The sequence below is a fragment of the Enhydra lutris genome, unplaced genomic scaffold (assembly GCF_002288905.1).
Source record: "Enhydra lutris kenyoni isolate GAN:26980312 unplaced genomic scaffold, ASM228890v2 scaffoldscaffold34, whole genome shotgun sequence".
Taxonomy (NCBI): domain Eukaryota; kingdom Metazoa; phylum Chordata; class Mammalia; order Carnivora; family Mustelidae; genus Enhydra; species Enhydra lutris.
In genome coordinates, this window is record NW_019154118.1 from 25447023 (window position 1) to 25464304 (window position 17282).

Consider the following 17282-nt stretch of genomic DNA (forward strand, 5'->3'; position numbering starts at 1 on the left):
TAGTCTCTCATTGTTCACCTCCCCTTCCAATTTCCCCCAACTCCCTTCTCCTAACTCCCCATGTCCTCCATGCTATTTGTTATGTTCCACAAATAAGTGAAACCATATGATAATTGACTCTCTCTGCTTGACTTATTTCACTCCAAGGACATGTTCTTAACCAGTACTCTGATCTCATTCTTTTTCTAGCCTCTAGAACCAGTTTTCCCCTTCTCTTGTATGGAATCTTCAATTTCTCTCTTGTTGGCCGCTTTCTCATTACTTGCAAGTATGCTTAAGTTGCTATGTCGGTAAAACAAACAAATAAACAACTTTCTATTTCCTTAGCAACTTCACTGTCCTCCTCTGGCAAACCAGGGGCAAGGTGGTCTGGGCGACGGAGCATGGGTGAGGGTGCCAAGGTGAAGGGGAGACAGTGTGATCTGAGGACGGTGCCTTGTTCTGAATGGCTACGGAGTGAGGTATGAGTGCGGGAGGAGGAAGAAGGGCTCGGATAGGTAGGCAAGGATCAAACATCTCTTCTCATCCTGGCTGTATTTCTTAGTTTCATGGTTCCACTTAACATCTCTTGTGGATGATTGGTAACTTCAGCTCTGCACTCTATGCTGAGCTTTGAACTGGTGTTTTCAGTTGTCTGCCTGACTTTTAAGGGTATCCTTTAACTTCAGAGTGTGTAAAACCGTCCCCTTTACATACATAATTTTTCTTCTCTTTTTAAAAAAACTTTAAAATTTAAATTCAGTTTAATTAACATATGCAGTATTATTAGTTTCGGAGGTGGAGATCAGCGATTCATCAGTTGCATGCGACACCCAGTGCTCATCACGTCATGTGCCCTCTGTCATGCCCATTACCCAGGACTCCATCCCCCCCACCACCCCCGCCTCCAGCAACCCTTAGTTTGTTCCTTAGGGTTAAGAGTCTTTTATGGTTTGCCTCCTTCTCTGTTTTTCTCTTATTTTATTTTTCCTTCCCTTTCCCTGTGTTCATCTGTTTTGTTTCTTAAATTCCACATATGAGTGAAATCATATGGTATTTGTCTTTCTCTCACTGATATATTTCACTTAGCATAATACCTTCTAGTTCCATCCAGGTTGTTGGAAATGGCAAGATTTCATATTTTTTTTGATGGCTGAGTAATATTCCATGGTATACATATACCACGTCTTCTTTATCCATTCTTCTGCTCATGGACATCTAGGTTCTTTCCATAGTTTGGCTATTGTGGACATTGCTGCTGTAAACATTGGGGTGCACATGCCCCTTCGGATCACTACATTTATATATTTGGGGTAAATGCCCAGTAGTGCAATTGCTGGGTCATAGGGTAGCTCTATTTTCAACTTTTTGAGGAACCTCCAGAGCGGCTGCACCAGCTTGCATTCCCACCAACAGTGTAGGAGGGTTCCCCTTTCTCTGCATCCTCGCCAGCCTCTGTCCTTTCCTGACTGGTTGATTTTAGCCATTCTGACTGGTGTGAGATGGTATCTCACTGTGGTTTTGATTTGTATTTCCCTGATGCCCAGTGATGTGGAGCATTTTTTCATGTGTCTGTTGGCCGTCTGGATGTCTTCACTGGAGCAATGTCTGTTCATGTCGTAAGTTTCCTTCTCTTACTTGCATGCTCATCCCGCTGTTTTTCTGAGTTAAAAACCCTGGAGAAGTCCTTACTTCTTTCTCCCAACAGTGCACTCCAGTTCCACCAGTAGTATTGTCTTACTGGCCTTCCCTCTTGCACATACCTCGTCCTGTCACTGCTCTAGGTCAGCGCCCCGCCGTCTCTTGCTTAGAGTGTCGCAGTCACATCCTATGTGCTCTCCTCCCTTTGCTCACCAGTGTCCTATAAATGGCCACCAGGTTTCGTCTAAGTGCAGTGTGGGAGAGTCGGAAGAATCCTGCGTTTGGGCAGTAAGAACCTCAGGTCATGTCTGTTCTTATTTGCTCCTTTAGCCAAGGTGGTTATCTAGAAGCAAGAGCCTTTGAAATATGTTTGAGAAGTTTAAAATGTTATATAAATTTAAAATTTGTCTGGAACATGAGCACGCCTTTACTTAGGAATCTTTCATCAGTGCTGGATATTCGTGCTTTGTTGGGGTTGTTTCCTTCGCTTCTTAACCCTTTACCATTTTACCTTTCTTTCCAAAGATCCAGTTCACTTGTACCCAAGAACACATCTCTTTCTCCATCCTGTGTGACCTGGTCCCACTGGGTTTATATTTTATCTTACTTAATAGTCCACTATAGATTTTTGTATGAACTCCCTGTTTCCTCTTTCTCTCCCTCTCCCTGCATTTAATTTATGAATTCCTTAACACCTGGAACTGTATCTTGTTCATCGTATTAGACACATTCATGCTGTTGGATTTTATAATGACAGAAGTGGTTCTGAGTGGTAGGAGTTCATTGATAAAATGGAATGAAATGAAACAGTATATTTTTTAAAAATGAAAAGTCTGCAATGTCTTTGATTTAATTTTATGCCAATTATGTAGCTATCTTTTCTGATTGTCCACAGTTTCATCCCGAAGTATCATAAATATATTAAATCAACAGTTACAGTTGGGGCTTGGTTGTTGAGTCCTTAATCAGGTACTCAGGCCTTCTCAGGAGGTGTGCAGACTTTTCATTTTGGTGAAAAATTTTTTGTAATTGAAAAACATATCACCAGTTAAAGGAGCATTGCCAGCTTACCTTTTCTTTCAGAAAGTCAGTGTTTACCAAATATCATTTTTATTAACTCATTTTATTAGAGAAATGGAGTAATAGAAATAGCATGTGGGATTTTTTTTGTCTTTTTTTTCTTCAGTGTTCCAAGATTCATTGTTTATGCACCATACCCAGTACTCCATGCAGTCCGTGCCCGCCTTAGTACCCACCACCGGGTTCACCTATCCACCCACCTCCTCCCCTCCAAAACCCTCAGTTTGTTTCTCAGAGTCCACAGGCTCTCATGGGGATTTAAAAGCCAAAGATTGAGAGTTGAGGCTGGACCTTCATCGTTTACTGTATATGATCCTTAGTATCCTCCCTAGTAAAATGGGGCTTAATAATACCTGTGTTGTAAGGTTCTTGAAATTAAATGAGATGTATTTCAGAACTTTATAAAATTATACAAACATTAACTTCTATTTGGAAAAGTTGTCTCTGTTTGCTTTTAAATAGGAAAAATATAAGACAGTTTTCAGATTTCATTGCTGCTGCTGATATATTAACTAACCTATGTTGTCCTTAAATGTATGTATTTCATAAGTCTCAAAATAACAAACGTTTTATTTTATATCTTAAAGAACTCTATTATTTTAGTGTGGAAAGATTCCAGAATGTCTGTTAACATTTAAAAAATTTCTTAATCCCCTTTCTTCCTCTCATCCCTCCCTACCTTGGCAAATGCTGAAAGGAGCCTGGTTAAAAATAAAATGTAAAGTCACGTGTTTTTTCATGGGTAGCTTCATATGTAGGACTACAGAGAAGCTATGATGAAAGATGGAAAGGACACTGAAGAATTGAATTGCCTTTCATATTATGCCAGTGCCAGATATTATACTGGTTCTAGAAAGTATCTGTTAACAAAATTAAAATCGTTCGTAGTTAAATGTGTCACCAAATAATCCACTTTTGAAATTGTGACGTAAACTGTAGTCTAGCATTAGTTTTTACTTAAGAGTTTTTTAGTAATGATTCTTTACAGTAATCTTTAATTTTCTCAAGCTTGTACACATTTAGAATCCATCCTACCAGCAGCTTTATGGCAAAGAGGTTAGGCAGGTCATTATAATACTAATTAATGGTATGTTAATTATTATGCCAATAAATATGTGCTTTTATTCTGATCCTAGAGCATGCTCTAGAAGAATTCCAGTATTGACGGTGGGGGAGGGGGCTTGAGGAACTGAAAGGCTGTGGTCCTGGCATACATTTTCCATTTGTGCTGGGCCATCTCTTCTGTTTTGAATCGCAGTGTTGATGTGGAGTTTCCCAGGGGTCCCCACAACCTAACATGTTTGGAAAATCATGGGGCAGCATTTCCGAGTGCTCCAACCCGAGGTTAGTGCTTTGAGGCCTTCACTCTGTACGAAAACAGCAATCACAGACCAAATAAAAAAGAGAAGTGGAAGAGATGTAACAGGCTCAAAAGTAAAGATACACTTCCCTGACCTGAACGGAATTATGAAACAGTGAGGATCCGGAGCTTGTAGGGATCTAAGTCCAAAGAGAGGCAGAGTAGCCGGGAACTGAGTTCCTCTGAGGCGATGGGAATGAAATTCCCTCACGCAGCCTCTCCCTGCCTCATCCCAGTTTGCGGGCTCCCTGAGAAAAGAGTCTGGAAAAGGCCTTGAGTACTTAGGGCTGTAGCTCCTAGGAAATTATGAGGCTGGGAGGTGTTTTAGATGGAAGAAGGCAGACATGGTCTTGCAGTCGTGACTTGGACGACGTGAAACAGCCCCAGGCTCACAGAGTGAGACCAGGAATCCTCATGGACTGAGTGGAGACACTGTCAAAGATACCATTCACTGAAGGGTGAGAGGAGGTAGAGAGGCAGGAGGGAGGAAACAGACCCTCCCGGTCAAGCTTGCACACTCGTGTGCCAGAAACATAGGAAAAAATAATTGGGATGTAAACACTCATTGCCAGTGAACTGAAAATGCTGGCATAGTCTTAAAGGGACTGTAAGCATGTTTAGTAGCTTTGGTTCTGAGAACGGAATAATATTCTGAAGAAAAGGTGAAACAATAGTAGATGAATATGAAGAATAATAGTATCCTAGGAATTTTAGAGATGGGGGGTAAATCCTAGGTAAGACTCCATCAGATCAAGAAAGGGTTAGAGATATGAAATAGAATTGAAAAGCTTAAGCTCATATTTACTGATCACTCACTTTATTCCTAGGCATTGTTTTAAATAACATATATGTATTAATTTGATCCTGAAAATACCTTGGCTATTTTGTTTATTTTTATGAATGAGGGAATGATTCTGTGATGGGGTAGCGTTGGCACCTGGGCACTCTGGCCCCAGAACTCACCCCAGCATGCTGGGGCTGGCTGTGCCGTGGGCCAGGAACCCGGTGCAGAAGAGAGAGAAAACATGTTGAAGAGTAGGTAATGAAATTACTGAAGTATAAACTAAAAGTGAACAAATACCCTTGAGCCAGGACGCATGTGTCGGTGGATGGAAAGCAGCCCTGTGTCGAGTCCCCTCACTATCTTGGCTGGGAACTTGCATGTAGCACATAGCCTGCTCTCCGTGGACATAATTAGGGATACAGTAGGGGTTGTTTAAAAATAATTAAAATACTGTGAACTATCATAACTGCTTATTTGTTGAAATTTTAAGATAGAAACATGTTCTGTGGCCTTCAGTGATGACAGACTCACAGAATGCCAACTGGTGGGAAAATCTGATCTAGTGGAAGACTTTTCCTTTATGTGAAAGGTGCCACAAATGGCTTTCAGGCAAATGTTTAGAATGTTTAAACACCAGCTTTGAAGCAAAGTGATGTAGGCTTTTTCCTTTCCTTTTCTTTTTAATCAGTGTGTTATACCCAAATAATGCTGGAAGGCCAGTGGAAAAGGAAGGCAATGTCTTGAGCCCTTCTCAGACCGTCATCGCTGCCCTGGAGGCACCCACTTTTAATTCTGGGCTCCTTCTTCTGGCTTGGTTGTTTCACGTATTTTTCTGTATTGTCTGGTTTTTAACCGTGCCAGGTTATACTTGGTTTTCATGGTGGCCATTGTGGCCAGCAATGGACGTCAGGCCTATGTTAACAAAATGAAAGGGCCCTGGGTCCCCATTCTCTTCCCTCCCTGTTACCACCGGGATCTGTTGGTGATGCTATCCAGCAGTTGCAAATTTTTATCCTGCTTGTGCTCAGGTAAAGAACATTAAATGATTTTGAATGAGTTTTATCACCTGAAGAATAACATAGATCAAGGGTGGCAGACTTTGTCTCTACAGGCCCAGTAGTAAACATAGGCTTCATGGGCTTTCCAGTGTGTGTTACAGCAACTCAGAGACACGGCCTCGAAGCTGTGAGCGGGTGAAAGCAGCCACAGACCAGAGAGAGACGAGTGCGCATGGCTCTGTTCCAGCCCGGCGTTCTGGACATGGAAATGAGAATTGCATTTAATTTTATTCCTTATGAAATATGGCATTCTTTTGATTTTTCCCTTAGCTGCTTAATAGTGTAAAACCCTCTTTAGCTTGTGGGCCAGACGAGCAGAGGCAGCAGGCTAGATTTGGCCTGAGGGCCTTTGCGTGTGGATCCTATTTTAGGTCTTTCAATAAGCCCCACGTTCTGGACTAATGGAGTCTCATATGTGGAAATTGCTCCTATTTCTGTCTCAGGGACCCAAAGTGGGAAAAGGGGGTGTTCCTTGGCATGCCCCAGGAACAGGATGTAGAAAAGCATGGAGAAGAGGAGTGTAGCTGGGAGTGTGGTGGGTTGGTGGTGGGAGAGGAATTAGTCTGTCCGAGGCACCAGTTCATTAATCCCGTCTATCAGGCCCATTGGTTTTCACCGCGGTACCGCATACGGTAGATACTGGCTAGCACCTAGCTTGGTCTTCCACCTGGAAAAGTGGCGAAGACAGAGAATTGTAGATAGACAAATACTTAAAAGATTATGGTCTAGCAATACAAACATGCCTAAAGTTATTTAGGAAGTAAAAAGGACAGTAAGTTTACGAAAACCATGAATAGCTAGAGAAAAAGTGAATTTGAAGAAGGCCATAGTATTTGTATTTGAAGGCCTTACGTAGTATGTTAAGGTGCTTGGCCTTTATCTCACTGTCTAGTACAGTGTTTCTCAGACTGTGCTAGAGTGGTTTTTTTTTGTTTGTTTTCTTAAAGATTTTATTTATTTATTTGACAGACAGAGATCACAAGTAGGCAGAGAAACAGGCAGAGAGAGAGGAGGAAGCAGGCTCCCTAATGAGCAGAGAGCCCGATTTGGGGCTCGATCCCAGGACCCTGGGATCATGACCTGAGCTGAAGGCAGAGGCCTTAACCCACTGAGCCACCCAGGCGCTCCGATCAGAGTGTTTTTTTATGTCAAGAGTGCTTTTTTTTTTTTTTTTTTTTTTGGGAATGGGAGAAGATATTTGCAAATGACAGTACAGACAAAAGGCTGATATCCAGGATCTATAAAGAACTTCTCAAACTCAACACACATAAAACAGATAATTATATCAAAAAATGGGCAGAAGATATGAACAGACACTTCGCCAATGAAGACATACAAATGGCTATCAGACACATGAAAAAATGTTCATCATGACTGGCCATCAGGGAGATTCAAATTAAAACCACATTGAGATACCACCTTACACCAGTTAGAATGGCCAAAATTAGCAAGACAGGAAACAACGTGTGTTGGAGAGGATGTGGAGAAAGGGGAACCCTCTTACACTGTTGGTGGGAATGCAAGTTGGTGCAGCCACTTTGGAGAACAGTGTGGAGATTCCTCAAGAAATTAAAAATAGAGCTTCCCTATGACCCTGCAATTGCACTACTGGGTATTTACCTCAAAGATACAGATGTAGGAAAAGAGTGTTTTTTTTTTGTTCTTTTTTGGTTTGTTCAATTTTTGCTTTTAGATTTTCCAGCCCATCATGAACTAATAGTTTTGTAAAACACAATGAAAATTATAGAAAAATGAAATAAAGGTATTCTAAAATATAGGTCAAAATTTTAATTTAGATTGAACCAACAAAATTACTGTTGAAGATTGCTGTGAAAGTTTGTAAACACTTGGTTTTTGTACCTAATTCATCATGGACTGATAACAAATATATCATGGTGGGTAATTCTCAGACTGGCACTGGTCTGTGGGCTACACTTTGAAAGGTACTGATCTCTCCTGAGTAATATGGGGTCCCTGCAAGTTTTTCAGTGAAGAATGACATAATTACATTTGTGTTTAGCATAATGAATCTTTTGTCAGTACGAGTGACAGTTATGCAGGCTAGAAACCAAGGAACCCTGGAGTCATCAGTACTTGGAGTATAGCTCGAGATGGAGGAGAGAGTGAAGCTGACTCTCTTTATGCTGATTAATGCATGTAGAGAATAATTCACTCAATACATTGGCTGTACACTTCTTGTAGGCAGGGACTATACTTCTTTTAGTAACTACATAAGTTAGGTACTTTTTAGAGTATTTAATGGATGAATGGGTCAGAGAGAGGTAAAGCAGAACCAGGAACGAGTAGAGCATTTAGAAAACTGGAATAAGAGTTTCAGGCTGAGAATATAATAAACGGAATCAAATACTTCCAGTAAAGGAAGATGATGATTGATAAGTATGTATTAGATTTAGTAATTTGAAAGTCCTTAGGGAGATCAGCTTTAGCAGTCTGATAAACTTAGATAAAAAATAAAGTGTTGCTCATCTCTGCTACCCAGTAAGAGAATGATGAGAGATACCCTTTAAAATATGACACATCATTAACTGTTAACTAATTGAAAAAGGAAAGTAGTGATAATAGTATTGTGTGTGAATGTAAGATCAATAATTGATATGTATTTTTTTATTCCATCTTAACAGGGGAACTAAATCTCTATTAAATGGAGTTGAAATTGATTTTTAATAATTGATTCTGATTTGAGAAGAAAGCTGAAGTGTGAATAATTTGCTTGGATTTGTTTCAAACTGCTTTTTAATAAAGTAGATATCTAATATTTTTTGTGTTTCTTTGTTAGAACCTTTCCAGTAACATTCATTTTCCTCATAGGATAAAGTGTAATCTTATTCTGTATTGTAGCAGGCATGTATTTGGCCGACAGTTTGTAGGAAAAAGATTATGGATTGAAAGCAAGTGGGATATAATTTCTGAAGAATCATAGAAGTGGAAGGCATTTTAGGGCTATTAATGGAATAAATAGAAGTTGTGTGGAGCATCATTATAGCAGCTAAGTTAGCAAGTTTGTTGTTTCCATTTCGTTGCATTATTTCTTTTTGTTTTCTTTTTTCTTTTCTTTCTTTTTTTTTTTTTAGAGCGTGTGTGTGCTTGAGCAGGGGTGAGGTGGGAGTAGGGGAAGGGCAGAGGAAGAGAGAATCTTTATCAGGCTCCAAACCCAGCATGGAGCCTGACTCTGGACTCTATCTCATGACCCTGAGATCATGACCTGAGCTAAAATCAAGAGTCGGGCACTTAACCCACTGAACTACCCAAGCACCCCTCGTTGCTTTATTTCTTATAATCAGGGTTTAGTAGCATCTTTAAATTGAAGAAACATGGGTTAAACATGATATATGCTGCATAAATTATGGGCACTCCCATACAATGCCTGTATGAATATTGGTACTTAGTCATCTTTTAATAGTGTCTAGATGGAAATGTTACTTTAAGTTTGCTTCTGTGATTGCTTTAAAAAAAAAATAACAAAATGAACTTTGGATCCCCCACCCCCGCCTTTTCTCTGAAGAGATCATGATGATTTTACATTACATGGGTAATGAATTTCCAGGAGACTGAAGATAATCTATAATTACCTGTGAAAGCTAGAGTCCTTTTTATGCTTTTTTTTTTTTTATTACTAAATTTAAATATTCAGTACTTGCCACAATAATTTCAAAAGTTATCTCTAAATCTTTCCATAGAACGAAGACCAAGAAGTGATCCTGGTCAAAACAGACCAGTCTGGGCGAGTATGGCCTGTGCATACACCAGGAAAACCTCTGGACTCTAAAGCAGGAAGAAGGAAGAGACAGATGGTATGCTTAACATAGGTCTTTGTGTATTAATTCAGAATTCCTCTCTCCCCATTGGCTTTCTTTGCGTCAGACTACTTCAGAATATTTTCTGAAATGTAGGTTTATAATACAAACATTAGAAGGTAGTAAATTATATTATTACTTTTATTCCTGGGTATATCCCTTTGCATTTTACAAAATGCAGTCTGATTCAATTATGGTTTTCCAATAACTGTGAATGAACATCGAATGTTTAACGCAATTTTAATTTTTTTGGAGGGGAAGGGTGTAGGGAGAGAGAGAGAGAGAGAACCTGAAGCAGGCGGTACGTTCAGACCGGAGCCTGATGTGGGGCTCCGTCTCACAACCCTAAGATCATAACCTGAGCCGAAATCAAGTCACATGCTTAACTGACAGAGCCACCAGGCGCCCTGGGAGTTTTAATTTTGTGTACATCTTTTTGCCATTGTTTCTAGCTTCTTTTTACATGTTTAACGTAGCTCTTAGGGAAAATCTTGTGCTAGCTAATTTGAGCCGTAGTGATGGGGTATCAATACACAGTAATGTCTTAATTATGTAATTGCTGTGATCCTTTATAAACCTTATTTTCTTTTTCATCTCCCAACTCTATCAGTTAGTTTTTAGCACTACCTTGAGGCTCTTGAGATGGTAAAACCAATATATTCAGTTTTCCCAAGTTAGAATTTTTGTTTTATATTTGGAATATCATACAAGGGGTAATTGGGCCCACAGAAGATTTGTTCATTCATAATTTTTTGTCAGATGTTTATTATTTGCCTGTTGAGTGCCTACGCTGCTGGGAATAGTAATTCGTTCAGCAAATAGAGTGGATGGATCCTTCTTCTGATGAAATGGGAGGAATTTGGCGTTTGGAATGGAGATGTAGCAGGACAATAGTGAAAGGTTGGATTCCACGAAAGGACAGAACTGGCTAGGGAGTCACAGATGCGATGCCAGATGACAAGGGGGCCTTTGGCGCTGCCTCCAACTGAGCAGTGTAGGTACAGGGGTAAAGAGGGCAGAAGCCACGTTCGTTTGGGGTTGAGCTTTACCTTTTGAGTATAATGAAAGGATGAGAGAGGGCCAGAAAGCAAAGGTCTGGAGCCAGGGAGCGACTGAAGTCATGGAATATGAGATTTAGGCTAGTGATTTCGGGAACAGTAATGTTGGGAAGAAATACTGAGAATGTGGTTCCAAAGATCTCAGAGAGGTTGAAGAACAGGTTTTATTTCGATGAGGGAATGTGAGGATAAGGGAACGTAAGGGAGATTGGACTTGAGAAGAAATAAATAGCACTTTTCTTTTCCACATGTCAGTATGGAACCAGCTGCTGGGAAAACTCAGGACTGATTTAGATGAGAATCAGAATAATAGCTTTGTTTCTGGTAGAGCTGTAAGAAATGGATTTGCTAATACTTTGTTTTCAGTATGCTTACTCAATTTCTGGATGACAACAGATTTCCCTCCATGGGGCTAGGAATTGTTACTACAAGAAGAGCAAACAGGAGAGAAAAAGGGATAAAGCATTTCTGGCTTTTCCCTCAACCCAGAAATCAGATAGTGTCAAACTTGCATCCCTGGAGAAGAGAAGAGTAATGGGGCAGAAACAGGGAGTGGTATTCTAATGGAATTCCTTCTGACAGGAAGCACATAGAATAGGGATAAACTGGAAGGAAAGATTGTGGTATGTAGTGGGGTTTTTACATTTAATATCAGATTTACAGATAATTAAAAATACTTGGTTGAGCCATTGCCTTCGGCTTGGATCATGATCCCGGGGTCCTGGGATCGAGTCCCGCGTTGGGCTCCTTGCTCGGCGGGGAGCCTGCTTCTCTTGCTGCCTCTGCCTGCCTCTCTGCCTGCTTGTGTGTACTCTCTCTCTGGCAAATAAATAAAATCTTTAAAAAAAACACAAAACTTCAGAGTCCCATGTTTTCATGAAATAATGTTCATTTTCTCATAGGCTTCAACTCATGAAGAAAAAGAAAGGGTTAGATACTTCCCTGATGATGATGATCTCAGCCTAAATGATTTGGTCAAGAAGGAAAAGATGGGAACAGCAGAAAATCAAAACAAGCTTTTTATGAAGATGGCATCTAAAGTAAGACCATTACTAGAATACCTTCTAATTTTGAGAAGCTGGTTACGCCCATCTAGCAATGATCTGTTTTTCAGAGATCTGATTCTTTCTGCTCTTGATTTATTTTATTAAACCAAGTCCTTTATAAGACATACCAGGAACATACATTTTGAAATTGACTGGGAAATACATATTTGGGATTTATCTTGTTTTTAAATAGAGACTCTGGTTTGGTTTTTTATGTATACCATGACAAAACTGTGTATTTGAGCTATCATTTAAGGGAAAGCTTCGGGCCAGAGTTTCGTGTTAATGTTCTTTCACTTCTTCATAATTACATCACAAGGAGCATATTTGAAGTAACATAGATCACAGAGGAGGCATCTTAGAATAATGTCATATCTATTTATTTGAAAACTTTGTATTTATATTTCATATTTATATGAAAATGTGTGTTAGTACCTCATTATGGTTAGCAGGAGTAGTTTCTATTTCAAATAGCGTTCTTGGTGGCAGTCCCTTCCAAACAGTACCACTGGCTTTTTTATGAAAGGACCTATCTGAACTCAGCTGTGTAAGGGTTGACTGTGCTGGGGTTGCAGCTCACTGTCTGGATTTGCAGACCAAGCTTTTCTAGAACGCAGCTGTCCACATTTGTTTACCTGTTGTCTAAGGCGTTTTCACCCTACAGTGGCCGAGTTGAGTAGTTGTGATGGAAACCGTATGGCCCACAAAGCTGAAATATTTGGAGTAATTTGCCTATGCCTGCTTTGGGATACCAGTGGTTACTTTTTGGTGATGGGAGTTTGAACTCACTACCTGATGTATAAGGGGCAAGATTTTTTTTACTGTATGCATTTTTAGACCTTTTTTTCAAACTGTGTGAATATATTGCCTGGTGAAAATTTTAACTTAATGAAAACTAGAACAAAGATAAGCAAGCTGTCTTTGTGTATGTGTATGTTAGGAGAAGTAAAACAAACTTGAGTTTAAATAGACATCATCATTCTTCACATCACCAAGAATTGTATGGGATCTTAAATTTAACCCATAGGATCATTTTACTTCTCTTTATTTGGAGAGAAAGACTAGAAGTCTCTTAGGGTTTGGAAATTCAATGCAGAAAGAAGGATGTATTTTTTTTTTAAAGATTTTATTTATTTATTTGACAGAGAGAGAGAGAGAGAGCACAGGTAGGCAGCAGCCAGAGAGAAAGGGGGGAAGCAGGGAGCAGGGAGCCCCCGCTGAGCAGGGAGCCCGATGCAGGGCTGGATCCCAGGACCCTGAGATCATGACCTGAGCTGAAGGCAGACACTTAACCAACTGAGCCAACCAGGCGCCCTCAGAAGGACGTATTTTTATGAAGGTTCTTTTTAGAAACAGGACACACCATTTTATGTGGATCTCGGAATTATTTCGTTTTAGTGATCTGAATGTAGTCAGTTCAGGTTGATATACAAGATTAAAAAAACCTTGTTATAAATTGTAGTAGTCATGTATTACTTTACTTGTTCACTGGACACCTAATTTTTGCTAGATGGATATAATTCTTGGCGCTGTGAGCAGGGAACCAGTCAAGTCAAAGTTCTTCCCCTCAAGGAGCTCATATTTCTAGTGGGTGAGATAGAAAGTGAACAAATGCACGATATAAAATATTATATAACATAAATATCATACAAAATAGAAAATCTTGCTGTAGGAAGTAAAGCAAAATGGAAGGAGGTAGGCTGCTGTTTCAGTGGAGTGTTGATGGGATGCCTCTCTGTGGAGGTGTGGTTCTGCAGCCTGTGAACAATCAGGGCATCAGACAAAATAGACTTGAAGTAAAAAACTCTAACTAGAGCCAGGTAAGATCATTATATAATGATAAAGGAGTCAACTCGTCAAGAGGAAATAATAATTAAAAATACACATGTACCCAACATCAGAACCCTTGAATATGTCAAGCAAATAAAACGTATCTGAAGAGAATGATAGATAGCAGTTCACTAATAATAGAGGACTCCATTCAGTACCTCACTTTAATCAGTGAACAGATCATCCAGACAGAAAAAAAGGCAATAAGGAAACTTACTGGACTTGAAGTACATTTTAGACTAAATGGACCTCACCAACATATATAGAACATTTCATCCAACAGCAACAGAATACGTGTTCTTCTCAAGCACACATGGAACACTTTCCAGGATGGAGCATATGTTGTTCAATCACAAATTTTAGTCTTACCAAATTGAAAAATACGGAAATCATGCCAAATACCTTTTGAGACCACAATGGTGTGAAACTGGAAATCAGTAACAAGAAGAAAATTGGAAAATTCACAAATATGTAAAAATGAACCGTTGCACTCCTGAACAACATGTGGGTCAGAGAGATATCAAAGGGAAAATAAAAAAATACATTGAAGCAAGTGATAGTCTAAACAGAACCTACCATAACTTATGGGATGCAGCAGAAAGTGCTAAGAAGGAGTTTATAGTGCTAAACATCTGTAGTTAGAAAAAATAAGTATCAGATTATAAATAACTTGGCTTTTATACCTCAAGGAACTAAAAGAAGAGAGGAAGGAAATAACAAAGATCAGAGCAGAAATAAATGAAATAAATAGAAACACAGAAGATCAAGAAAACTAAGAGTTGGGTTTTTGAAAAGATAAACAAAATTGATAAACTGTTAGCTAGATTTACCAAGAAAAAAGAGAGAAGACTCAAATAAATAAAATTATAAATGAAAGAGGAGACATTTCAGCTGATACCACAGAAACGTACAAGATGATAAATACTGGTATAATTAGTTATATGCCAGCAAATTGGGCAACCTGGATAATATGGATAAATTCTTAGAAATAAGCAACCTACCATGTCTGAATCATGAAGAAACAAAAAAGTCTGAGAGCAGATCAGTAACAAGTAAGGAGATTGATTCAGCAATCAAAAACCTCCCAAAAAACGAAAGTCCAGGACCAGAAAGAAAAGTAAGAAGTAAAACTGTCTGTATTTGCTGACGACATGATATTATATAGAGAAAACCCTAAAGATTCTACCATAGATGTGTTAGAACTAATCAACAAATTCAATAAAGTTTTAGATTATAAAATCGACATAAAAATCAGTTGCATTTTTATACACAAATAATGAACTATCACAAAAAGCATTTTACAGATTTCCACATTCTTTCATGATAAAAACTCTCAAGAAATTGAGTACAGAAGGAACATACTTCCACATAATAAAGATCATGTTATAAGAAACCTACAGCCAGCATCATACTTAACAGTGAAAAGTGGGAAGTTTTCCTTCTAAGATCAGGAATAAGACAAGGGTGCTCACTCTCAGTCCCCCTGTTTGACATGGTAGTGGCAATCCTAGCCAGAACAGTTAGGTAAGAAAAAGAAATAGAAGGCATCCAAAGAAGAGAGGAAGAATTAGAGTTTTCTCCACTGATGATGTGGTCATGTATTTAAAAAATCCAAAGGACTCTCCCAAAAAACTGTTAAAACTAATAAACAACTCAGTAAAGTTTCAGGATGCAACATCAGCATACAAAAATCAGTTGCATTTGCATAAACTAACAATGAACTATCTGAAAAAGAAATAAAATTGTTTTGTTTACAGTAGCATGAAGAACAATATACTTGGGAATAAATTTAACCAAGGAGGTAAAAGGTCTGTGCGGTGAAAACTATGACATTGATGGAAGAAATTGAAGACAGAAATAAATAGAAAGACATCCCATGTGCATGGATTGGAATGGTTAATGTTAAAAGTTCTATACGGCTCAAAACCATCTATTTATTGATTTAAATAAATAAATCTATTAAATCTATTGATTTAGTGTACTCTCTATCAAAAGTCCATTGCCATTTTCCACAGAACTTGTAAAAACAATTCTAAGATTGTATGAAATCATAGAAGACCCCAAGTAGCCATAGCAATTTTGAGAAAATAGAAAATTGGAGGCATTTCAAACTATATTAGAAAGCAGTAGTAATTTGAATAGTATGGCACTGATGTAAAAAGAGACACAGACCAATGGAACAGAACTGAGAGCCTAGAAATAAACTCTCAACGTGATGTGGTCAGCTTGCATTTGACAAGGGAGCCAAGAATACTCAGTGGGGAAAGGATAGTCTCTTCAACTAATGGTGCTAAGAAAACTGGATGTCTACATTCAAAAGAATGAAATTGGATATCTTTTTTGCACTTTCCACAAAAATTAACTTGAAATGGATTAAGGACTTAAATGTTAAGACTCAAACCATAAAAAAAAAAAGAGGGGAACAAGCTCCTTGACATAGGTCTTGGCAATGATTTTTTCAGATGTGACAAACCAACAGCACAAAGAACAACAAAAAACCAGCAAGTGGAACTACATCAAACTAAAAAGCTAAAAACCTTCTGCAGAGCAAACGGAAGAACAAAATGAAAAGGCAGCCTACGGAATGGGAGATAGTATTTACAGTCTCTCCGATGAGGGGTTGATATCCAAAATATAAAGAGCTCCAACTCACTAGGCAAAACCCAAACAATCCAATTTAAAATGGACAGAGGACTTGAACAGACAAAATTTTTCTAAAGACAACACTTAAATATCTGAGAGGCACACGAAAAGATGCTCACCATCACTCATCCTCAGGGAAATGCCAATCAAAACCACAATGAGATACCATCTTCCACCGTCGGAATGGCTGTCAGTGAAAAGAGAAGAGATACAGGTTGTGATGAGCGCTGGGTGTTGCATGTAAGTGATGAATCACTAAATCTTGCACCTGAAACCAATATTACCCTGTATGTTAGCTAACTGGAATCTAAATAAAAAGTAAAGTGAAGGGAGGAAGAAATGAATGTTGGTGAGGGTTTGGAGAAAAAGGAGCCTAGGTGCACTGTGGGCGGGAATGTAAACTGGTGCAGCCACTGTGGAAATCAGTAATTAAAAATAGCCTCAAAAATTTAAAAATAGAGGAGGAGCCTCAAAAAATTAAAAAATAGAACTACTCTTCTTTTCATCAGAGACAAAAAGCTCATCTGTGTTTCTTTTGTTAGTTGAAAGCCATTAGTCCAGAATAGAGATTGGCCAATTTTTTCTGTATAGGACCAGATAGTAAATATTTTCAGCTTTCTGTTGCAACTCCCAGCCCTGCTGTCCCAGCAGCTGTAGGCCATAGAGAAATGAATGATACAGGCTCTATTCCAACAGAACTTTATTTACAAGAACAAGTGGCTGGCCTGGTTTGGCTTGTGGGCCGTGGTTTGTCAGTCACTGGTCTAGGATCTCTCAATGATACATGTTTTCGTGGCAACTGTCTTTGAATTTGGGTACTTTCCATACTTAGTAGTTAGCCTGAAAATGGATCTTTAAAGACCTTGGGAGAAGGAGCCCTTCAGGAATGGTTGGTGTAAGTCAAGATCCCGTTTATTTGTTTATTCACCTACAGATACTAAGTGATGGCATTCACTGTGTGAGGTGTTGTACTGCGGAGACACTGCAC

The 17282-nt window shown here is 39.0% G+C and overlaps 1 protein-coding gene across 2 annotated transcripts in view; it reads left to right on the plus strand.

Moving 5' to 3' along the window:
• Positions 1 to 17282, plus strand: part of LOC111153918 (CWF19 like 2, cell cycle control (S. pombe)) — a 162646-nt gene that overhangs the window by 64563 nt on the left and 80801 nt on the right. For both annotated transcript variants that reach the window (XM_022513231.1, XM_022513230.1), the window contains exons 11-12: positions 9601 to 9714; positions 11678 to 11815. In XM_022513231.1, coding sequence (XP_022368939.1) covers positions 9601 to 9714; positions 11678 to 11815 — 252 coding nt within the window. The remainder of the gene's footprint in view (positions 1 to 9600; positions 9715 to 11677; positions 11816 to 17282) is intronic.